This window comes from Salarias fasciatus, chromosome 17, assembly GCF_902148845.1.
Source record: "Salarias fasciatus chromosome 17, fSalaFa1.1, whole genome shotgun sequence".
Lineage (NCBI taxonomy): Eukaryota > Metazoa > Chordata > Actinopteri > Blenniiformes > Blenniidae > Salarias > Salarias fasciatus.
In genome coordinates this window covers 14,417,924-14,443,495 of record NC_043761.1, presented here as the reverse complement: position 1 = coordinate 14,443,495, position 25,572 = coordinate 14,417,924, and the positions used below count along the sequence as shown (strand labels likewise).

Genomic DNA, 25,572 nt, shown 5'->3' with positions numbered 1-25,572 from the left:
AGACCGGTGGTCCCACGCCAAATGGACAGTAACCGCTTTGCATTTAAAATCCCCCAAACCCCTCCCCCTCCCCTACCGCCCAAACCTCCGAAAAAAACATGCCACAGAAGACACGGTCGCTTCACAAAGGAGAGGTCAAAGGTCACAGACACAGAGAAAACACCTTAATACTGTTGGGTAAACCGGGCCGCGTCCGGGCTCGTGTCCCTGATGAACAACAAAACAAAACAAAACAACAAAAACACTGAAGTGCAAGGTAGGAACAGAGTCACTGCAGTCAGGTCTGCGGATGCACACAGAGCGACGGAACCCAGCTTGCATTAGTTCCACGTTTGGAAAGAAAAAAAAAAAAACAAAAAAATCCTGGCAGTTTCCAGAAGGCTTGCTGGCTTCATCTCCGCTATCGATCCGTAATCCGCCGTTTCCACGAGCCAGACGGGTCGGAGAGAAACCCCCAAGCTGCGCGTTTCCGTCTTTTTCTCGAAACGCTGCAGGGAGATGAAAACTCCAGACCGACTCACGCCAGGCTGAGTTCCAGTCTGCCGAGCTCCGGAAACGTCGGGAAATTCAATCGAGGAAGCTCGACGACAAAACAGAACCAAACATACATATATATATATGTGTGTATTTTAAAAGTGTTGCCATTGAAGCTTTTAGTCTGGCATCGCAGCGTCGAACTGGAACTCAAAAAGAAGAAGAAGAAGCCAGAGAATCGGAGAACGACAGTGACCCGACTGACTGCTCAGCTGTGCATGGCGCCTCCAGTTCACATCATGTTTACACACACACACACGCACGCACACACACACACACACACACACACACACGGTGTGTTAAATACAGACAGTAGTAGTTTAGTAGTTTAGCAGCAAAAAATACAACATCACCCCCCAATAAAAATAAATAAACAGTCTCCACAACTCAGAGTCACTCGCTCAGAGGGGTGTGTGTGCGCGTTTATGTGTGTGTGTGTGCGCAGGGGTGAAGGGTCGACGGGGGGAGGGGGTCACTCCGGAGGAAGGTGGGCTCATGCTGGGGAGTGAAGGTGGAGCTGGACAGGAGATCCTCGGCTGTTAGAAGAGCATGCTTTGCCTTCTGTTGATCTTTCCGTTCCCTGAAAGAGAAGAAAATACCGTGTAACTGCAAATCCCATCATGCATTTGGGTTCTTTTTTTTTTTTTTTTTTTTTTTAAATCAGCCTCACCTGACTCTGGGTATGAGGAGTTCCTGTAACCGGGGTCTCTCTGCAGCTGCACTTCTTTTAACGTGAATATCGATACGCCTGAAACACGAGCGCAAAGTGTCAGAGGAAGAAGAAGAAGAAGAACAAACAAAAGCAGCTTTTCCAGTTCAATCAGCCGCTCACTCTCGGGGAGGTTGTGGACTCTCATCCCGAGCTGCCGGAAGTAGGAATGCTTCATGGCCTCGTCGGCTGAGATCCTCTTCTTGGATTCATACTGCGGAGGCAGGAAGGAGAAACGTGACGCAGGAAAGCCAGCGGCCGGTGGTTTGTACGTTTATATGTGTATAATGTGAGCAAACTTGTGAAGCGTGAAGGATTCTGGGAGCTGCGACGGAAGTGGGGAACACTCACTTTGAGGAACGCCAGCAGCAGCTCGATGCCGTCGCTGTCCAGCCTGCGCGAGACAAGAGAGGAGAGAGCGGCGGTTTACTGAGCGGGGCTTCATGGGAATATGGGCCACTCATGGGAGGAAGGAAGTGGACAAACGTCTGCGCAATGTTCTACAGGATTTCCTGCCACACACACACACACACACACACACACACACACACACACACACACACACACTCAAGAATACACACCATTATTGTAGAGCATGCAAAAGAGCTGAGAGGGCAAAGCAGAAAAACAAAGGCGGCGAGGCGAGCGGCACCTGGGGGCGTGGTTGATCAACGGCTGCGGCTTGTATTTGGGAAAGTTGTAGGATTTGAACTCGTCGACGGAGGAGATTCCCGGCCAGTTCTCCTCGGTGGGCGTGCCTGCGGGCACACGGTCGGAGAACAGCCAATGGAGACGCGCACGGCAACGACAGGTAGCGGCATGCGCGCGACCCGGCCCGGCGGGCGGGGCTTACCCAGCAGCCTGAAGATGAGGTGGAGCTCGTCCTCCACGGTGGAGCCCGGGAACAGAGGCCGACCCGCAGCCATCTCGTAGAATATACAGCCGACACCCCTGCAGAAAAACACACACACACTTTCAGCATTCAGTGTTTCCACTGGAAATTGTAGAAATTAAAAAGACTCGATCTGCCGGATGAAGAGAGGAGGAGAGTAAAAGCTTCGCACCACATGTCGATCTGTGTTGAGTACTCCGAGGACCCCAGCAGGACGTCGGGGGGCCGGTACCACAGAGTCACCACCTCGTTGGAATAGGTTTTAGTGGGAACTGACTTCGCCCTCGCCAGACCTGCCAACACAGGAGCGGACGTTAAACCAGAGTGAAATTCTGAAGAAATAAAAATCATTCAGATCTCCGAGATTCCTCGTACCGAAATCAGCCAGCTTGAGCTCCCCTTTCTCGTTAATGAGGAGGTTCTGTGGCTTCAGGTCTCTGTGGAGAACCTTCCTCTTGTGACAGTAGGACAGTCCTCGTAAAATCTGGAACAGAAACACCTGGGAAAAAAAAAAAAAAAAAAAGCACATTTCACTTGATGTTATATTTTGGATCATGTGCAAAAACTGCAACCGATATAAAACAGAGTTTCAGCCGCTCTTCATCGGATCCTCCTCACCTTCACGTTGTGCATACTCATGATGTTCCCACAGTCGTCCATGTACTGCTTCAGGTCCTTATCCTACACAGGAAGTGGACATTAACAACATCAATCATCCCCACTTCTTCAGTTATAGATATGATGGAAAACAAACTGAGAAGTCCTCGTGGTCTAAATGCTAATGAGGCGTCGTGCTCTTTGTGTCTCTGCGCACGAGGACCGCCGCGGTCTGAGGCGGCGAGCATTACCAGGTACTCGAAGACGAGCGTGAGGCTCTTGTCGGTGTGGACGATGTCGTGTAACGTCACGATGTTGGCGTGCTTCAGGTCCTTCAGTAGAGACACTGCCGAGACACACGGAGGTTTGTTCACGGAGAGGCACTTCAGCTTTGTCGTTACGGCTTATTTTTTTAAAAACGATGACGGAATAACTGGTTATTTAATTTCCATTTTCACAAAGACTTGATGAGGAACCGCTTACCTTCTCTGATGGCGGTGCACGGAGCTCCTTCCTCGTGCTCCAGCCGGATCTCCTTCAGGGCCACCAGGTTGTCCGTCAGCTTGCTGCGTCCTTTAAACACCGTGGCGTACGTTCCCTGAACGCAACACGAAAACGAGGCTTATCCCTGTTTGTTTTATCGACCATCTTTACACTGACGAGATCATGGGAGTGTTTCTCACCTCTCCCAGCTTGTCCAGCTTGATGTACGTCTCCAACTTCCCAAAACCAATTTCCGACTGAGGAAGAGACGAAAAATCAGACGTGAAGTTGCAAGACATCAGAATCAGATCGCAAAAACCGACTGGATGACAGCGGCTGGTTCAGCCGCCGCTGGCTCACGAGAGCCGCTTTAAAGGGCTAAAAGTGGGAGGTGAGACGAAGCCATCCCAGGCTCGCGCTGGACCGGTTGCCATAGAAACCGGCACCAGAGGGAGGGAGAGGGCGAGAGAGAGAGACGGGCGGACCGGAGCGGCAGAGGCGGGGACTGACCAGCGAGGCTCGGCGGGAGCGGCGGCTGAGCGGCTGGTCGAACGGCGGGCTGCTGAGCTGCAGCTTCTCCAGGTAGCCGTCTGGGATCCGGATGTCGGCGGGCAGTGACAGCCGCTTGTTCAGGTCCTGAAACACACACACACACACACACACACACCGAGCTTCAGGAGTCAGTCGAGCACTTTGAACTTTATTCGTGTTCGACGGCGGAGGAGGAGAAAGGACTTTTCTACCTGCGTTGAGCTGGAAACTGTCGGCACTCTGCCCACGCCCTGAAACACTGCTACATACTCTCTATACGCAACATATTTCAGTCATAAGCAGAAGACAATGCAGGCTACAGAGTCCGCCCCCACGCACAGCAGCTAAAATATCTCCTCCTCCTCTCCTCCTCGCCCGGTCACGGTCAACGCCGAGGGCGTCAGATCCCGTCTATTCCCGGATCGAAACAAATCAGACAGAGATGAGGTTACGTAATGCGGGGCCCGACGTCGGAGGCGAGGATTAAAACCACAGCGAGAGGAGAGCGGTCACGTGCGGCGCGGTCGTCGGACGTGACTTCAAAGTCAGGTCGAGTCTGACAGACGGCGGAACCGACAGCTCAAGGTTTCGGTTTGCTCAATACACCTTCACAGTTTTTAGCTTTTGATGGAGCAGTTTGAGTCCCTGGCTTTGGAGAACATGCGATATAATTTTTGTCGAGCAGCCGGTGTGACTTGTGTCATTAACCTTCTGCCCATCAGAAAGGATTAGAAATAAAGACAGCGGCCTCTTAAACATGTAACTTTGTTGACGCGTTTCTCAGGTCATCTGATTACGAAGACAGCCAGCTCTTTTGCTTTCATGAACAAATAAAAGATTAAATAGGTCAGTGTGTGTGTGTGTGTGTGTGTGTGAGATCTAACACTACTTGAAGGTGGGCTTTGCGGTGCTCCCGGATCGACCAGCAGGGGGCAGAAGGCCTCCAGGCTTCAGCTGTGCATCCCATTCCAGCTGAAACCTCCCACAGCTTCAGCATCATGATGCTTAATTGTGCGTGAAATGTGGGATGAAAGTCGCAGGGACGGGGATTCGTTTAATTGGCGGCGCGGCGGCCTTACTGGCTCGTACGATCGCGGGAATGCGATAAGTGATTACCTGCGGCTCGGAGGCAGCGTGTTGAAAATCGCACAAAAAAACTCCAGAGAAATCAGAGAACCAGCGGGCACAGAAACCCCCTGATAATCATGAGGCTGCTTCTCTGCTTTCTGCTGGAAGTGTATCTGCTGAGCTTGTGTAAGAGTATTACAGAAACTAGTCCATTATCACTGACCCAGTGAACGCCTAAAAGAGCTTCTTGTTTTGTTTTCACTTGAATGAAAAAACAGAACAGGCTTTAATTAAAAGCCGTTACGGCTGTAGCTTAAGAATATATAAAAAAAAAACATCAAAGTGATGAATTCTAAAGAAAGATGTCCTAGTTTTTTTAAAGAAAACATATTCCTTGTTGAAAAAGGGGGGAAAAAACTCAATAATAAGCTATTATCCACAGGTTAATTTAAAATGTGATGAAGAAAAGCTGATATGGCGTCAAGACGAAGTGGGAAAGTGCAACAGCAGCGAGTTTCAGAGGAACAAAGGAGCTCGACAGCAGGGAGAAAAACACTGGATACGGCGCAGATTATCACGTCTCCACGCCATCATGACACCTGGACGCTGAGGAGAACAGGGGCCGTCTCTCACCTCCATGGAGATCCGTCGGTGGACTCGGTTCCTCAGGCAGACGCCGGTGGGCGACTGGACCTCGTCGGAGGACGTCCCCGACGCCTGGTCACTCTCGCCGTCCGATCCCATCTTCAGGTTCTCGTGCACGATGTCTGAGACGAAAACAACATCACAGAAATCCGCCTTATAAATGGATGCAACACAAGTTAAAGAATAAAATTCAATCAATTTTATAGCCTGGAATAATGACAAAATCAGGGTTCGACAACTCTTCAGTAAATGATCAAAATCTTTCTTTGCCCAGACGACCAGGTATAAATGAAAGAAAGGGTTTAAATGAATGAAATAATGGTCTTTATTTTACGGCAGACAGTAGAGACTTTCGACTCTGTGTCGTCTCCTCTCAGGCTTCTGGAACCCCGAAGGCCAAAGATTAAACACCACAGCCTGCAGACGCTTCCTCTGAGGCAGGAGAAACGACCACGACCAGCGTAACGCGGCGGGGGCCGACGTGCTGATGTACAAACCACATGCCCACCGTACACACCCCCCCTCACACACACAGGGCTAATGAGTAGCTGTGGCTGAGTGGCTCCCTGTCATCAGTGTGTCAGCGCCTCGGACCGAGCGCTCTGTCATCAGCCGAGCAGTCGGAGCGCAGAAGCGAGAGGAAGAAGAAATCGTCCTCGTCCCGATAACGTCTCATATTTTATCACATCCTAAGAACGGATTGTCGGCGTTTTACACCCTGGCAGAGCCAGTTCCTCACAGGAATGACATGAGATGCTTTTCTGCAGGTAGAACTTCGATGGTTTTCTCCAACAGCTGAACAAAAGTAGTTTATTTTAACAGAGGTGGAAAAAAGTGAGGGTAAACGTCCTCCTTCTCTTTCTCAATATGAAAACTAACATGAACCCTTTTGCACTTTCTTTCTATCTCTTGCTGCTGTTGCAGTCATATTTCTTCTTTCACTTCCTTCTCAAACCTCTCTCTCTCTTTCACACCACATAGTGTAAACTTTCGGTTTTCGCCGTCGCTTCAGCACATTCCTCCACTACCTGCTCTCTCTTTCCGACCTGATGGCCTCTTCTGCACGTGAGCCGGTCCGTCCCACTTTCTCTTCCCTCCAGCATACCTCTCCATTATCACCTCCTCATCCTCCACACTCAAGATAATTTCTACTTTCTCCCTTTTTCTCCACCCAGTTCTGATCATTTCTTTCCAAACATCCTCCCCCATCTTTCCTTCACTGGGTAGATATTCTTTCTGGACCCTTCTCTAATCTCTCTTTTTCCCCACGCTTGTTTGCGGCGTTTCTAATAGGCTCGCCGAGTGCAGCAGCAATATGTGGCACATCAATGTCCTACTTAACTGTCCTGCTTTTAGGTCCAAGTCCTATCTAGGCCAGGGTCCAGTGCGAGGCTCAACAGGTCCTCAAGCGCTCCACTCTACTAAAAAACGCCAGCTTTTACCGTCACCGGCAGCGATTTCTGGATGTCCGATCGTGTGTGTGGCACACAGTGCTTACAGAGCAGCTGAAAACTGAGGGAAAAGTGTGAAATACTGTTTGTTCGACATCTCCGGTGAAGCAAAGAAACAATACTGGCAATAATGTGACAAATAACATTATAACGAATAACATGGAAATATTCTCTCTTTTGTTCTTGCTGAACTTTTTCCTGCACACCAGAAAATATTGAGCTCACTTAGTGATATTGAACGCGATAACGTTTATTAGGCTCCTAATGGCAGTTTGGAACAATAACCCATTATGCCTTTTCCACCCAGTCATCTGTTACCCTCCCGAGGCGATAATTTAGACTCTGTGGCTGCAGAATTGTCTAAAAATGTGAACTGAATGAGTTCTTCTGCCTCTTTTTCCAAGGAAGCTTAACGTGTCGATGCCTGGCAGTTCATATGGACGCGCTGGTTAATCTGATAAAACACTAAAACTTCTCTTTACACAAAAACTATGGGGGGGTTAACATCAACAAGAATTCAGGAGTTTCCGACCTTCTTAAAATCACTTTATGATCTCTTTAAATAGTTGGTTTAGTCTAGCGAGTTTACAGGTAAAAGATACGGATCTCATGTAATGCAGACAACGAATCCACAGCAGCCAATAAAACACCGGAAGAGCGACGGCGTGCAACAGCTTTGAGTTAGGATGAAGAGAACAGGGACCAGACCGCCGGCGTCTGCGCCTCATTAAACTGTGCTCCGTCCTTTTTTTTTTTTTTCTTTTTTTTTTAAATTCTTCACTCCGTTCTCAGAGTGGATGATAAGCTGGTGCATGCCGATACCCACAACAACTGGGTTTCTCCTTCCTATGAATCACCGTCTTCATCATCGCCCTCCGGGCTGTCCCGGCCCTGCGCCTCAAATCTGCTGCTGCTGCTTTGAATCATGTTGACGGCGAGTCCCTTCACACCCTCGGGGTGAGGATTGACTGCGTCACGATTTAAGAGTCCTACATCCAGCTGTCACGAGGGGGAAATTTAAAAAAAAAAAAAAAAGATGAAAGAAAGGAACCGCGAGCGGAGCTGCTCGGCTACAGCTCGCGAAACGTGCTGAACCCCGGGGCGTTAAGGTGTGCTGCCGAAGGCGCTCGTCTCACCCAGGCGGCTCCCGTTGCGCGGCATGGCCATGAAGGAGCCCAGCGTGCCGCCGATGACGCTGTGCGGCCGGCGGAGCGGCGGCTTCTTGAAGGAGCCGGTGTACTGGTGCAGGAAGGAGTGCATGCTGTGGGAGGTCGGCGGCCGGCCGTTCCTCATGAAGGGCTCTGGAAACACAAACACTCCGCTAAATCTGCATGTCTGCAGCTGGCATTTTTATAGACAAACTTCTCCATTTTCTAGCTGCACATAAATACATATAGTCTGTGCTTTTTCCTTTAACTGAAGAACACGTTTAATCTGTCATTTATATCAACACACAATGATGAACTGAGCTTAGCTTGAAGGGTCCATGAAACGAGCTTCTCAGCATGTCAAACATGCATAGAGCTGAAACCGAGATGGCTGAAGGGCACATATGTAACGCCATTGATGAGCACTAAACAAGCTTCCCTCTCAATGTGAAGCCAAACGTCCGTTTCTGATCAGAGAGAAAACCTCAGCGTCTGGGCAGACAGGCTGCGCTCTGTTCACACATGTAGACCTCACATTACGATGCCTTTAGGTACTTGTCAGACGCATCAGGGTTTAAAGTTGAGGGTGATTTAAAGGGAGAGGTAATGGAACGGCGAGCGGCAGGGGCTGGGAGCGTCAGGATGTTTTATGGACAAAGCGGCTCCATCGACCCAGAGGATGAGAAATGTTTCAGTTTTAGAATTTAATACAACAGGCTCTGTGGGGAAATCTGGATTTTAACAACAAAGTGAAAACTGCTTCTTTAAATCACTTCATAAAAACAGGATGTGGGGGAAGTGAAAGCTCCGCCGCCGCTGGATGATTCCAGTTATTTAAAGTTCATCCTACAGCTGTGTTTGCCGTGGACGAAGAGTGGCGGACTCCTCTGGAAAAGATGGACGAGTCTGACAGATGTCAGCCAGTCACAGCCACGTGTCTTCAGAGCTCATTACAGGAGGGGGCGGGGTTGGAGAGCGTTGGAAGAGTGCTTCCTTCAGTGTGCATGCCGGTGCAGCGCAGAGCACCTTCTGACCTTCTGAGCTGCTATCTGTGTGTGTTCGAGTCACTCCGCCGCTTTTTACGCGAGTTACATAACCGGAGAGGCTCTCAGCAGAAGTCCATTACAGCTGTTACGCAGACGCTCTCTATCGCTTCATCACCTTCACTGCTTCATAATTTAAATACCCCCGAGAGCCGCCCAGACACACACACACACACACACACGGCGCTCTGCGTTGAGGAGCCTCTACGTGTCGAGCATGAAGAGAAAAACACACAAAACCTATCTTGAAATGTATATAAACTTGTTGTAACCTCACCGTTGTCTTTGGTGCCGCCGTCCTCGATGGTCAGCTGCTCGGCCAGCTCGGACAGAGACTCGTCGATGGTCTGGCTGGGCCGGAGGGTTAAGGACAGGCGCTTCTTGATCCTCTTCATCTTCTCCATAGCGAGGCAGCGCTCGGCCTGCACGACAGACAAGCAGTCCACATTCACTCAGCGCTGCTGAACGAAGTAGAAAAACGAATACGAGATTCAGACTGCCATGCTTGTTGATGTTGACGTACAGTGTGTGTGTGTGTGTGTGTGTGTGTGTGTGTGTGTGTGTGTGTGTGTGTGTGTGTGTGTGTGTGTGTGTGTGCGCAGCATGGGAGATTACACGGTCCAAAATATCTCGGCTCATGAATAACGTAAAACTGCTTTTAATCCAAAATTCATTCACTGCGCGACTGCTTGAAGAGCGCATGAATAAACCATGAAGGAGGCATGAATAAAGGATGATCAGCGCGGACTTCCACGCAGCTGTTTTCACTTACAAACACGTTCGCGCTTTTCAGACCGGGAGGAATTAATGGGGCTCTAATTGAAGGAGGAGAGAGTCAAACCGGTTTGCATACACCAACAGACACACACACACACACACACACGAGCAAGCGAGCGAGCGAGCGAGCGCATGTGCGTGTTGTTCCAGAGGAGTGTGTTTGTGTTGACGTAGCAGTCGTCCAGGTCACAGGAAACACCTTGCTTAATCTGCCTCAAGCCAATAGCTGGTCATTGTGTTGCTGCGTTAACACCCTGCGAGTGTGTGTGTGTGTGTGTGTGAGTAAGGCGCATGTTGGTTCACAGGGGGAAATACAATGAGGAAGCAGCAGCGGCGGCAGCAGAGCCGCCCCCACCCCTCCGGGTTGACCGGCAGACTCCAGCCCCCTGCTCCGGTCACTCTCTCAAGGTTGCTCGGAGTCCCTCGTCCGCCGCGAGCCGCCATCTGCCCGTCTGAAAACACATGCGTCCCTTCAGCGGTCCGTCATGGGCGACACGGCCCCGGCAGGACTCGCTCCAGCACGCGTCGAGAGGAGCTCGCCGGTTCGACCGACTGTGGCAGCGTGACCTGGATTTCCTCTAAGCCGGCTGCAGTTGGTCTAATTACAGTCCGACGGGCGGCCAGAACAACAGTTTAACACACGCCGAGCTCATTTCTCTGCGCTCCTGACGCATCAGAGTGTTAAAATAAACAGTTTTTAAATGTGGTGTAATGTTGGAGTTTATCTCATCAGCAGACGTCTGCGCTGTGCGGGTTAGGCAACACTGAGGTGACCGGCAGCGTCTCACCGTCAACTCGTTTAACCTCACGGGATTTCCGTCCTACTTTCAATGCCGGTTTGATTGCGATTGATTAAAAATAGTCGTGTATAAAGAGACAAACTCATGACGTCCTGCCCAGTGAGAACAGGCCCCTGCAACCGCTGGCCGTAAACGGATTACCAGCCACTGATCCCGGCGAACGCAGACACGGTAATTTACAGTAATTGCTGAGCACGTGCTGCTGAGGACGGTGCCAGAGCCGGTCGGACGCTGATCTCCATTCACACAGGTAATCCATAAAACTGTATCGTCTCTCTGATCCAACCTGGTGCAAAGTGATCGCTGCAGAGCCGGGAGGAGCTTTAATTCTCCGTGAATGTGAATCTTGGTGAACTTCCAGGAGTTAAACAGACTAAAACACCATCTAATATAAAGATGTGAAAGGACCCCAATTTGTGGGCCGACCAGGCTCTCGTTTCTTTGTGAGTCAGTAAATCCAGCGCTCTCTCCACAGCTTTTAACCACCTTTCTATTACTTCAAGATCTCAATCTCTAAAAACCCCGCGCCGCCGTCTAACACTGTAGGAAGTGTGTGTGAATGAGCCGCCCCTTAACCTGGGTGTGATTAGCCCACTTCGGAGGAGGATGTGTGTCATGCCGGCCATGGTGGGCCTATCGGCATGCAGATCTGGTTACGCCACGGGCACCCACACAACGGCACGCACACACACACACACACACACACACACACACACACACAACGGCACGCACACACACACACACACACACACACACACACACACACACACACACACACACACACACACACACACACACACACACACACACACACACACACACACACACACACACACACACACACACACACACACACACACACACACACACACACACACACACACACAAAAAGACATCACAGAGGCCAGATCTTGAGGGAGCAGCGAAAATTCCACCGAACAATGCTGAAAAATCCAGCTCATAAAAATCCATAAATGAAGTGACTGCATTGGAAAAGACTGAAACACACAAACACATTCCCTCCCTGCACCACACACACACACACACACACAAGTGCGCGCATGCACACACACAGACATGAGCATGAGGGATAAATGCTCTTTGTCTTCCATACAGAGAAGTGTAACAGAGCCGGGTTTTATCTCCGCAGCAAACCAAAACAAAGAGGCTCATGTGACGTGTGCGTGCGTGCGTGCTGCGTGCATGTGTGTGTGTGTGTGTGTGTGCATGCGCGCATGTGTGTAACAAAATGAAAAGCAGCGCAAAGCAATCTGCTCTGCCAGTGACAGAAAGAGATTCAGAGAGAAGTGAGCTCCCCCAACTTCTCTGTCTCTTTTCCATCATTAGCATCTCCACAAATTCTCTCCGCACACACACACACACCACACACACACACACACACACACTTTGACCCACATTCTCGAGATCCCCCTGTTCCTTTGCTCCCTCCTGGATGCTTCCCAAGTGCATCCAGGGAAGTCTGGAAGTGGGAACTTCAAAGCACAGGACCTAATTACAGTGCTAATTATTACTCCCATTCTGCCCCCCCCCCCCCAATCTGCTCCATCCCTCTTTTTCCTCCCCCCCTTTCCCAACTCTGAAAATCGGAATGAGGTAATGAAATGGAAAATGTGGCTTCCCATTTGATCTGGGAGATGTGGGTGAAAGTGTGAATGTGCAGAGGAGGAGGAAGAGTGGGAGGAGACTGGAGAAGAGGAACGGGAGCGAGAAAGTGAGTTTATTTCGGTGAACGCCGCCATAATGGAGCCTTTGTGTTTGGTTAAGAGCCATGAAATCACCCGAGCGGCTGCAAGCAAGTACAGTGCTGCCGAGGAAGAAAGAGTTTGAGCGAAGGTGCTGCCGTCAAACTGTACGTCTGGGTTAATTCCTCCATTTTGCTCTCATGTAAGATCTTAAAGTCCATGCTCCCTTTGTGGTTAACTATTTAATTCATTGTGACGTGGGCGCTGCTAAAATCCAACCTCACTCAGCTGTGTTCCCAAAAATAATTAAGCTGACACACTGATGTGGGATTTTCTGGAGACTTAAGCACTTAACTCTACGTTAGCCGAACCGAGATGCTAGTGAAAGCTGAATGATTAAAAGCGCTGACTACAGCGTCTCTGACTGGAACCTCGATGCTAATCTACTCATATTTAGAGCTGCAACCGGCGTGATCCTCCATCTGCTGGATTTTCCTCTTGATCTCACTCGCTGATGAGTTCACTATATTATATAAATATAAAAAAACGAAAGTAACTCCTTGTAAAACAAACTACTGGGTGACTCAGATCTGTCCGGATGATGAGCGATTAGCTGCGTTACTGAAGTGTCGCTGTGATACATTAACTCAGCTGTCAGCACTATGTGGGTCAGTCTGATGACCGAGTAACTCCTTCAGTTCAGCTCAAGTCACCGCAGCAAGTTGGGGGAAGATGCTTTATAACAGTGGGTGTCAAACATGAGGCCCAATCCGGCCCGACAAACCATCGAGCAAGGCAAACAGGAGCAACCAAGAAAAGCTTCTCAAATCAACCCAAACAAAACCGATGAAGCCACTCGAGTTAGTGACTAAACGTCCTCCGAGTCCAGATGACCTGACTGAATTCAGACAAAAACTCACGGTTCCGTCTGTGAGTTTAACTTTAAAGTGTTTGTAAAGTTTTACGGAAGTGACAGAACTGGAGCAACAACAAGAAGACGGAGTGAACGGAGAGAAAGCCGAAGACACGGCTGTCGTCTCAAACGACAGACAACAGAGGACATTGTTAGAACCGCGGCTCAGAATAGATCTTCTCATATGAGCATCACAACTGCTTTGAAACAGACAGAATCATCAGATTTGTTTTTTTTTTTTTCTTTTTGGGAGAGCGGCCGTGAGGAGGAGAAACAGCAAAGAACAGCGCCCGAGGATAAAATGAGCTCAGATGTCAAAGAGAAACGATTATCAGCGCTTCAGTTTTTATTTGTGGTTATTTACATGCAGATTAAGTCAATGCAATTGGTTGTGTGCAGAAACTGAGCACCAACACGAACTCGCTGACCTCGGACTGGAAAGTAGAAGTTGCTGATTCACGAGCATCACCTGCCTGAAACTTTCCTGGCGGCTTGAAAAACAATATTCCGCTGAGAGATTAAAGAGCCCTGCGTTTTCAGGAAGCGTTCGCATTTGTCAGGTTCCACGTGAACACACCGTTCATATTATCTAACTGCTTTCACAACATTTGTCTCATTAGCAAAATTGCGTAATAATTCAATTGTGGGGGTGACCCCTCTCTGCCAGCCCGAATGGTTTCTCCCACACCGCCAGCCGGCGAGCTGCCCACACAGGATGGACGGGCGGGACGCTTTCCGTGCCCGGCAGTGACAAACGCGCTCATCAGAGTGAATGAAAAACAAGCCGCCGGCCAAACCCGAGAGCTCGGAGGAGGAATCCGATCTCGCGCAGGTGCTCGTTTCAGGTCGTCCTCGTTTAGAAAAACGTCTGCTTCTGCGATGAGAGGCGGCGGTAACGTTGCCCCGGGGAAACTTCTGCCACTTTGAGGAGATCACAGCAGCACACACCCACCCACAGCAGGGAGATTCCCCCACTGGTGTTGTCGGTGTACGTTACAATCAAAGCTCCACCGTCTGTCCCGCGTGACGTACACCGTTACCAAAAACTTCAAAGACGCCCGAGCGGGTGTCACCTCATCAAAGGCTGCACGGTGAACGAATCCCAGCATCAGATATCTTGCTCTAAAACACACGTGAAACCTGCTTAGGTAAACTGTTCCTGCTGAACAGGTCGGCTCTTATGATTTCCACGATCTTAGAAAAGCTGAATGCATCAAAATTTTGTGACCAGTCACTGCTTTCAACGCACGTAAACTGAATCCTGGGACATTTTGACAAACGAGTCTTGCATCACCGCTAATCTATTAGCGCCGTCGTCGGCCTTGAAGCGGCCCTTTCAGCCCAACCCCACCGGGTACAGTCACAAGTATGTGTTTGTGCGCCTGTAAGGACACGCACAAACAGAGCATCAGTGCCGCTGCCCGGCGCAGTGGGTGCTTTCCTCTCAAAGACCCTTTGTTTGCTCGGAGAGAAAAGTTCTGCAAAAAAATAAAAAAAATAAAAAGAGCTGCAGCGTGACTGACCCAGAGGGGGGAGCTGCAATAACCCCGTGTGTGTTGGTGTGTGTCAGAGGGTTTTTTTGCATGTTGAAGTGCACAATAATGTGGTATACAATATATGAAATGACCAGGAGTGGAAAAATAACTTGTGTGATGGAACGGGAGAAGGGGAAGAAGTGAGAGCAGCGGCTTCATGAGTTTACACAGATTCAAGGGGAAGTGAGGCTCGTGGCTCAGAGTTTCACATGTCAAGTTCGCCGAGTCCGGCTACATCATCACAACACTGCAGAACGCTGAGTAACGCACTGAATCACGTCGTCAGGCCCCCCCGAGGCCGAGCCAGACTCCGAACGGTCTAAATCTAACTGCACCTTCACATGTTATGTGTGCTTTTTGAAATGAGATTTTATCAAGATCGTAAGAGTGAAGGAGCTCTGCTGAACTTCAAAGACAGCCGAAGGCCATTGGACATTTAAAACCGTCTACATCAAGTTAAAAAAAAAAAACAAAAAAAAACCTGCAGATCATGCAGATGTTATTCACGCAATCCCCCAATTCAACATCTCAAAGCTGCACATGCAAAACCATCTCCAGGGATCACTGCTAAACAAATAACTTACCAAGGACAGACATAAGCAACAACGTGAACCAGACAGGAGGGAAATACACAAGAGAAGAGAGGGGAGAAGAAGAAGGAGAAGAAGGCAGATTGAGGGGTATGATGGAGGAGACGGGAGGAGCGGAGATAACAACAGGGGAGGAAGGGCGAGCTGGAGGGAAGGCGTTATTTTTAGGTAAGAAAAGCTGCAGCATCTCCCAGCTGAATACGCACAAACACACACACACACACACACACAATTGTAAACACAACACATGGTGCGCCATTAGCCCGTCGCTCTCCTGCCACATGAAACACTAAACACAGAGGCCGCAGGCCATTAGATGTACGGGGAAGTCAGCTGACACACATGTACACACAAGTGCACGGGGGCTTGATTGCCAGTCCAGACGCTCCGGTGTCATCTGGCTCCCGCGGGAGGAGGCTGAGGTTCGGCAGGAGCAAACACACCGTTACGTACGGCACGTACGCTGGCGTCTGCTGGCCTGGGAGGGTGAGCCGGAGGTCAGGCCAGAGGCAATACGCTCTATCTTCCATTTACAAAACAGAGACCTCGTGCAGGATAGTTGATCCTCTTATCGGTTGTTCACACCGGCACTGAAATCAATCCACACACACACACACACACTCGGCAGGAGGTAGAGCGCTCGGGAGCGTATCTAGACCGCTCTGGTACAATCTTGCTATCAGTATTCTGTGTGCTAATGTGTAAAATACACATTTCTGTAAATTCTATACTGATAAAATAAAAACACAGACCTGTCAGGTTCTGTTATGAATGTCCTGAAAATCATAAACTCTGTGTATTTAATTTAACTTCTGAGTTAAGTAATAGGATTTGGTGTTTCTGTAAACACTTGCTAACACATCATTCAAGCTAATCTATAATTTAGCATTAGCTCATCCCGCTGTGAGGTGATTTATGCGTACTGCGCGCTGGCGTTGCCCTGGGTGTACTCATGCCGAACGGCAGCAGCGAGCCGAACGGGCAGTCGGTCCGACTCGTTTTCTTCTATTCTTACAGTCTGTGTTTACTCTGCGTGGTGAAAGTGGTCGTTACCCAGCACCGTCGACTCCGTGTGACTGGCAGTTTTATCGCACATGACTGATGTTTATGAGAGCGTCTGCCTGGATAAACATGAGGGCCGCCATCACGGCAGCGTGCTGTCGACCGAAGGCAACAGCGAGTTTGAAATTAGCGAGTGTCAAACTGGATTTGCTTTTTCTCTTTTGCTGGACTCCTGTCTAGACAGCGAACCATAAATACAGCGTGTCTATAATTAGGATTCTATGAAGAAAAACAGTAAACGATGACAGAAGGCAGAAATCCTGAATGACACCTTTAGCGTTGTTAACTTTTGACCTTTAACCCCAAAACTTTATCTCACACACAACCAGAGAGTGAACACTCTCCATCGTCTTCCACCTGTCAGGCTCTCGTCACAGAACGCCACATTAACGAGGGTTAACTAGCTTCCTATACGTATATATACACACACACACACACACACACACACACACACACACACACACTCACAGCTGGATGAGCACAACATCCCAGCATGTGTGTTTTCCTGACTGGATGTTTGGTTGGCGAATCCAAAACACACAGCTGGGGATGGCACATTCCAGCGGAAGGAGAGGGGAAGCCGAGGATGATTCACACCGTTCGCCAGTGAGAGTGTAAAATGCTAATTATGAAACATTAAAAAGGGGTTTAAGGCCGACAAAGAAGCAGCTCCTTCCGATGCACTTTCCGCATCAAATTAAATAATTCTTTAATGGCACGGACATCACCGCTCGAATAACAAAGAGTAAATCAAAGTGCTCGGAGGTCAGAGTGTCTGAGTCACGGAGCTAATTAATGCCACACAATGAGTCACAAACGAACAACGTTCAATTCCAACAGGAAATAAAAGTCTTTGGTTTTGTGAGAGCGCCCGAGCAGACGTGTCCAAGCCCTTAAGTGCAATCTTGAAAGCCACCACAGCTGGAGTCGGCCACGCCCAACGACACAAAGCAACGCCGAACCACTGAGGGGTCGGGGGTCATCTTACACCAGTAAACAACGGCACTGGAACCTCCCTCCCGCCGTCTATCTATCAGCACCTCTGCTCCTCCCCGGGTCTGCTTTAGGCATCCTCTTTCTCACGCCCCCGCCGCACGTCGCTTCGGATCCACCTCCATTCACCTCCGAGGCCTTGGGGAACAGGTGTCCGCCGCCCGAGGTGTCCTGTTATGTGCGGACGTGTTGCTCACGTCGTTCACTAACAGCCCGGGCTCTTTCCCGTCGCCGTGCCAAGCGAGGTCAGATCCTGCAGTCTTACACAACAGACTTGAGGTTCTCCATGAATGTATGACTTTAAATATTTGGAATTCAAAGAATTGAATATGCTCGTTTCAAGTTCGGAGATTTGTTGCTCAGGATCTTCCACAAAATGTTGAACGAAGGGGTTATGTGCCCTTTTTAGCTGAACGTTTAATGGTCTTGTTCCCCAGCCTTCATCCTCCCACCCAGCAGAAAACAACCACCAGTCAGCTGCATTTCCGAGTCAATTACTGTAATCGTGTGTGTTTTAAGTGCAGTCGTAAACACCGTTTCCTGATCTATACATAGCGCTGTTGAAATGTGAGACTGCGTGCTTTTACTTTCTGTTTCAGCGATGCAAACGAGAGAATCGGATTCAGTGATTGTTATGTGAGAAACTTGGAACGCGGTTATTTTTTTTTTGAGCTGCACAGACTTTAAATCTCGCTCATGGAGAAGAAAGATAGGAGCCAAGCTGGCCTGATTCTCTCTGAAGGTACAAAAAACCTCTTTCATTTGCACACAGAGCTGAAATGTCAAAAAAACACCCACACTATGTTATCACAAGGGCTCAATGTGGGACAATAAGAATAGTCCATAATGTGGCTGTGCCTTGGCACACACACCTCTCTCTCAACACACTGCCGGGCCGACGTGCCTGGCTGCCAGCGCCAGCCTTGTTTTTTTTTTTTTTTTTTTTTTGCACCGTTGCAGACAGATGGTGAGAAAGTGAATTTCCCAAAACATGATTGAGAATCGCACGTTGGATGTTCCACAACTGTCGCCGATTGCACTTGGCTACATCTCCCTCTTCTCGCTGTACATTATCTGGCGGCAGCTGCTCGCCTCTCCGCAGCTCGCGAACCGGAGGCCGGAGGGAGGAGGTCTGCTCTCGCTTACACCGTCTGCTTTTATCTCGCGCCTATCTTCGGAGATACGTCTTCACAGCTGTGCTCCTCTTTGCTGAGAGACGCTGTCAGTCCCTCGCCTCAGACGACTCGCATCTCCGGCTTTGTAGACTTAAAATACTTGACATTCTCCAGATTAGACAGTCGTCTTTTCTGCCCCTGTGATGCTGTGCAGCGTCTGAATTAGCATCTTCAGAAGACTACCGTACAGACTCCTGCTTCTCGCCCTTCGGTTGTGTTCAGGGTCTCAGGGTTGGATTATCGCTGAGTAAACATCCCCTGCACTCACCCAGTCAGCTGCGACTGATTCAACCCTTAAGTTTGATGAAGCTGGATGAAGGGATGGATGAATCCCAGGAAAACTCCCCTCATTACAGCCTGATTCAATTAGAGGTGGTTTAATTAAAAACCAAACAAGGCCTGCATACATTTCCTCCCTGGGCTTCATTCATAGTTTAACTTCTGTGACTCTTTCCTGTGAACTTTCAGCGCACTTGTTTGGTACTGATTATAGATAATGCCCGTCTGGAAGGCGATGATTAATCCACTGGGGGGGAATAAAGGAAAATAATTACAGATTCTTAACAGAAATTAAAAAGGAAAGTCTCTTTTATGCATGGAGGGGAATTTAAAGTTAGAAGAGGGTGATGCCGTCTGATGTCTGAAGAGAGAAATATCATACGGGAGTGGATCTGGTCGAAAAAGTCTTTTCATCGTTAGACTGAGCGAGAAGTGTTGGGCGAACTGTTAGCAGATGGAGAGCGTGGCGTAGGACGGAGACGCGGTAAACAGCAGAATGTCAGCTCCAGCTGACTAGACTTGGCGCTACTAAACGCTGCCCCACTTGTTTCCGGATTTGTGTTTGTGTCTGATGAAAATTGCTCATTCAACCTCATAATGCGAGAACCAATCTGAACTCGATCGAGCTGAGCTACTAATTGATTTTTTTTTTTTTTTTTTTTTTTAATGAAAACTCAACTTCAAACACATTTCCAGCAAAAATGCTCTTAATCATTTGAAGCGTAGCTACATCACTTCGTTTTCCCACGGACAGATAAAGACGAAGAGCCAAAATCTAATTTCTGAGGCATGTGTGGCTGTTTTGAAGTCACAGCCGAGACAAAACTGAGAACACAAAAGATTCACTGGAGGAGCACAGGTTAGAGAAACGCAGCTTCACGACATCTTAAAAAATTTCTATGTTGTGACTGCCCAGGAATTTGGTTATTTGAATATTGATTTGTTCCTAATATGCATCTCACCGTGAGCGGATTGATGCAGAGATCAGAATATAGGACTTGGAATGATTTCTTGCAATGGACTCCAAAAAAAAGTCCATTTTGGTCGTCAACTGCGATGATTGATTACCTAATGTCTAAACAGACAGAACCAAGCAGAAAATAAAGTTATGACAGACATCAAAAGCTTGCTGAGTCCTGAGTGTGTGTGTGTGTGTGTGTGTGTGTGTGTGTGTGATGAATATTTCAGCATTTCCACTGTCAGACGACACCCCTCCGAGGTTTACGGCGAGCGCGTGCTGCACGAGGGAAAGTGACTTCATGAATGAGCCACAGCGCACGTTTATTATAATGTGTAACCTCCGTGTGTGTGTGTGTGTGTGTGTGTGTGTGTGTAATCCCCGTCTGCTGCTGCTGCTGCTCGAACAATGCCACCTCTTAATCCCCAGATTATGAGCCAATCTCACCCGACACAACCTCCCATACACAAACAAACAAACATTCAGGCGCACACACACACACACACACACACACACACACACACACAGACACACACGTGGCAACGCCTGATTTAACGGTTTCCGTGCTGGGGTAGTGGACAAGGCATGACGCCAAAACATACAGACGTCATGGCTGTGTAGTAGGTGTGCAAAAAATGTGTAAAGTAAGCATTAGAGAAGAGTGCGACACACCGCGCACACGTCAGTCTATTCTTCTCAAACACACGCAGCCGTCGTGCAAGACCAAACATTTATACAAGGTGATACCACACACACGCACACAAATGATACGAGCCGGCCATGTTTGACTGGAAAAGGACACACACATCTTACAGTTGAGGTCAAATTATGGAAAGTTTGTCATTTTCAAAGCTAGAAGGAAAGTGTGTGAGTGTATGTGACACAGACAGTGAAGTCCCAGCACTTCAAATTCCTAGCATGACTCGCATAACTATCTTGGTGTGTGTGTAACTTCATATGAGTCTACACATACACTAACTATATTCCCTCTAATGTCCTGTTATTACCCAGACCCCCCCCCCTAAAAAAGTCTACATGATTCCACATAGAAGGACGGAGACGTTTTCCTTCAGCCCATCTGACTGCCAGCTCATCCTCCACTCACATTTTTGGTTTTACGTACTTCCTCGGCTGAAACAATGACATTAACAAAGCATTGTAAATTCCTCGAGCTTACTGAGCTAACAACAGCTCTCTCTCACACACACAAACACGCACACACACACACACACACACACACACACACACACCCTTTAAAGCACACAAACCTGCATATTTGATCAATCCACATGGTTAACAGACATTACTATTTTCAACAGTGTTTTACACAAATACATTCATTCCCACACCGAAGTCGAGCAACGAACTCACACATTTTGAAAGGCTGCCTGGTGTGCACTGCACCGAAAGCTGAGTTTAATACATGCTTCAAAAATTAAAAAAACTTCAAGAAAGTACTTGAAGAATCTGACTGAGCTGCAGCAGTTTGGGGGAGAACGATCAAAATCAACCCACAACACAGTTTGTGTCCAATTTATGCAGAAAACAACCAAATTTCAAAGCTCTGACTGATGAAATATAACACAACTTTGTGTTACATAAACACAGGGGAGAGCGCGAGTAAGCTGCATGGCTGGTTGTCAATAGCAACAGCGTTTTCGAGGTTCACTATGGTGAACTGCAGCCGGCTCTGCAGACGGAGCAGCTCCACCGCAACCAGACATACGCTACGGTACGATAAGTATTTCATCGATCAGCTCATTCGAGGTGTGTTAATTATGTGCTGATCTACTTCAGCTACACGATGCTCGCCGTCTGACATCCTGCGCAGAGCGCTTCTCCAGACCGCACGCTGCTCAGTCATCAACCACATTTCACAGGCTTTTCAAAACAAGTGTCACTTCCGCGTTTGTCTGTTTTCTCAAAACTCAAGACGGGAGGACAATTTCATAATCCGGGTTAGTTGTTTCTTTTTCTTTTTTAATTTGGAAAGTTCCTCCATTGTCACACTCTGGGATCTGAATGCGTGTAATCACACCAAAGCACAAAAGGAAAACATGGTTTTCAGTATAAACTGGGCATGAGGCGGGCAAATTATTTTCCTGAGGGGTCACATGGAAAACTGGGACTGATATAGTGGGGCTGAGCTTACATCTCTCTTAATAGAAAGTTTTATCTGACGTAATTTAAATAAAGTGTTCTTTCTGCTTTGCATTAGTCAAAACTGAGCTTCACAAACTAACACATGCATCTGAAGTCACTGGCAAAGGAGCAATTTGAACACTTCATTCATGGAATCAGCAAGTTCTTTTCCTTATTTAAAACTACAAGCCTGGAAAAAAACATGAAGCCTCATTAGAAGCATCAATAAACACAAAGCGTCATGTGTGGCGGTCAAGCTGTAAAACGCATGTCTGCGTTAGCTGGATTTCAAATCTGCTTTTATGTCAAAAATAACACTCTGATCGCTGCCGACACTTCCTATTCTCCAGCTGTGGCTTCGCCACACAAAAACTGTCGTTTCACAAACTGAACAAAACATAACTTCACTTTTCCAGGAGACATCTCACGACCACGTAGATCTGGGCTTCTCGTAGGACAAAGTCAGATAAAGCCTGAGTGTGAGTGAATGCATCCATATATATACATATACCTGAATGCATACACTTGCTGCTCTTGTTCTCCTGCTTTATGCGACAAAATGCAGAGACAGATCAATACAAGCCCTCCTATATGGCCACACAGACAAGAGAAGGGAGGGCGGCTGGTCGGTCGGTCGGTCAGGGTAATTACTTTGTCCTCTGGGGGTGTATCACTCTCACAGTCAACAGCCTAGATCTGTATGTGGGTCAATACACACACATGCAGATGCACACATCCACATAATTGAGCGGCCAGTTGTTCCAGATGAAGGACGGTGGGGGGTGGGGGTGGGGGGGGGGGGAGATGAATCCAGGCCAAACAGACAGCAGAGAAGAGTGTGAATGCACAGCATGAAAAGTGAAGGATGAATATTTGATATAAAAAGCTGCGTATAGTTTTCTGCAGTTATATGATGCCATTATATCTCGACTGAAAGCTTGGTTCAGAACATTCAGAAACTTATATGTGAAGATAATAGCAGTTCACTCTCAGCAGCATCTCAGTGTTTCCAGGGTGACAAGGCAGTAGATTCTTGGTACATCGTGTCTGCATATGCCAGAGCAGCCGACCGTGAAGGAAATAACCTCAGTTTTTGGTTGCTTGTCTCAACAGCATTCCTTCTACGCAATCTGTAATGATCACAAAGCTTTCAAGAGTAAAAGCATCGTCACAAATCTGTTCAAACAAGGCTGCGGAACACTTTCAAATCAGCTGTGCCTTTATTTTTCCACTCATGACCATAATCTGCACCAACACAACTGTAACCTCTGATAACACTAAACAATGCTAAAATTAAGGCGCATGGCAAGAACTGTATATTTATCCAGTTTCTAGTGAAATCTACTTGCAGGATTTCAGCTAAGACACAAACATATACAATTAAGAATTTAAAGGATACAGGGGCTGAGTCTGCATCTACAAATCAAAAGTAATTTTACTTGTGTAATATTGCTTTATAGCAACCAAAACAACACTTTTGACTTCATACTATAAGAGACAAATAGTGGGAACTTAAAGTCTGATACCTCAAATATCTATTTTTTTTTTTTTTTATTTTATAAATATTAATGAAAGAACAAGATCTCCCAGGACAAGTACAGTCTGGTGTGTGGATGATGAATCAGACGAATATGACTGATAAGGTTACACTGTGTGCCTGTGATGCCACATGCTGATTTTACAGCAGGCTCAGGGTATTTTGTCAAGGGTTGTGTGTGTGTGTGTTTTTTTTAAATGACATTCCTGCTGTTGATCATTTTTCAGTGTACAGTGGGGAGTTCCTGTCTCAGGTGGTACTGCCTGGCTGCCGATACATATGTTATGTAAACAAACCTTTCCACCTGGAATAACGACGTTAACAGGTTAGTGCTTCGATATAACTAAGAGGCACAAACGTAACACTGGTTGGTCTAAATTAAAAGTAGCGATGTTTCAATAAAGGCTGAATTATTCTCCACCGTTTCATCTGTGTTGTCATTTCCACGCACCGCTGCTCAGATCTCGTCCTTTTCCAGCCGGACCGACCGCAACGTCACGGAGTCCATTATCGGACAGGAGGGGTAGTCTGACACGGAGTGACATTTTAATAAGAATTTACCTGAAAAATGGTGAATTCCGTCGTTTCAAGCCGACTCTCCGGAGCTGCCAGGCCCGGATGCCCTCCTTCGCTTTATCCGCCCACCAAAAGCAGCGTGAAAACACAGCTCCGCTTCTCTGTTTCCTCTCGCTCCGACACAGAAAGAAGAAAGAAAATCCCCCCCGAGACGCGCGGACAGGTCTGGGAGAGCGAGGAGGACCCGCCGGAGACCAAACCCCCGAAAATGTGCTCCTTTCTGGGCGGAGAAGGCAGTTTAAAGAGGCTGGAGGAGGACCTGATATCGACGGAGGAGACGGGAGGGGTGCGAGCAGAGCACGCTGGCAGATGCTGTCAATGACAGCGGCGGGACATCCGGTGGCCCTTCAAAATAAAACCGCGCGGCTTCCGGTCTTTAAGTAAAGGCTTAGTTTTCAGAATAAAAGAGATTTATTTCTCATAAAGTGAACTAATCTACTTATATATAACCCACACCATCATTATGATATCTTGCATTAATCTATAAAATTATTTGACGTAGAATTTATGATTGAATAGCAACAGAATTTTTAATAGAGAAGAACAAGAACATGACGCAAAGCTTTTCCGAGTCCTTAATAATGTATTACAGTAAAAAGAACCACTACCGCTATTTTTTTTTAAGTTTTAGAATATTTATAGCTTGAAAGTTTTACTGGGTTTGATGGTGCAGGTAAATGTTTTTTTAAAATAACAAAATACAATAGAATAAGTTAAAAATAAAACTTTACTCCGTTTGTTACAATAACAAAATATCCAAATAGCAGTTTTTCTGAGGGTGGACATTGTGCTCTCATATTCAAAATGTTTTTATATGTGCTAATTCTAAAAATATTCACCAGAAATGTCCTCAATCATAATAACAGGTGAATAACAGTTTGAAAAACAGTGTACAACATTTCCTTTCTTTTTCTATGTATTTGTTTTTTATTTCAACATATGGGGTGGATGTCACTTAGAATTGTGTTTCTCCACATAATTTGTTCTTTAATTTTTAGTTAACGACACATGATGGAGTAGCACTCACTACTCTTTCACTACATCACATGGTTGAAAAACTAACATGGAACTCGACTAGACCAATGATGGAAAGAAATAAACCAAGAGTAAAACTAATTATTTCCTTGAAATTGTTTACACTTATTGGAAAATTCTGTAAGAATGATATCTATCTATCTATCTATCTATCTATCTATCTATCTATCTATCTATCTATTGACCTTTTGTTATGTAGTGACCCCTGCTGGACAGATGGTAAAATTACAGTGTAATGGAATGGAAATAAACGATATCTCTACAATTGGAATCTAATTAAATGTTTTACTACCTCAACACATATGGGAGTATACTTCAGCTTGTCTCTCATTCATTCTCTCGGTTTATGGATCATTTTGTAGCCTTTTTCTCTGATCTGGTCTCATTAATGATCCA

The 25,572-nt window shown here is 47.4% G+C and overlaps 1 protein-coding gene across 1 annotated transcript; it reads right to left on the bottom strand.

Annotated features, from left to right (window-relative positions):
• Positions 1-78: 78 nt before the first annotated feature.
• cdk17 (cyclin dependent kinase 17) lies at positions 79-24,438 on the bottom strand. Its single transcript, XM_030113198.1, has 17 exons — positions 24,127-24,438; positions 9,379-9,523; positions 8,047-8,211; positions 5,448-5,581; positions 3,726-3,851; positions 3,416-3,472; positions 3,216-3,330; positions 2,984-3,078; positions 2,754-2,816; positions 2,511-2,634; positions 2,308-2,428; positions 2,097-2,194; positions 1,896-2,001; positions 1,595-1,637; positions 1,367-1,457; positions 1,205-1,282; positions 79-1,114 (listed from the first exon to the last, which is right to left on the bottom strand). Exons 2-17 carry the CDS (start codon positions 9,503-9,505, stop codon positions 1,074-1,076), a joined length of 1,584 nt encoding a protein of 527 aa, XP_029969058.1. The 5' UTR covers positions 9,506-9,523; positions 24,127-24,438; the 3' UTR covers positions 79-1,073.
• Positions 24,439-25,572: the final 1,134 nt, after the last annotated feature.

Coding starts and splice junctions, on each gene's coding strand:
- cdk17 (XM_030113198.1), bottom strand. CDS start 9,505: ATGGAGAAGATGAAGAGGATCAAGAAGCGCCTGTCCTTAACCCTCCGG. Junction 3,473..3,725: donor GCTCCCGCCGAGCCTCGCTG/GTCAGTCCCCGC, acceptor TCTCTTCCTCAG/TCGGAAATTGGTTTTGGGAA. Junction 1,115..1,204: donor CTCCTCATACCCAGAGTCAG/GTGAGGCTGATT, acceptor CTTCTCTTTCAG/GGAACGGAAAGATCAACAGA.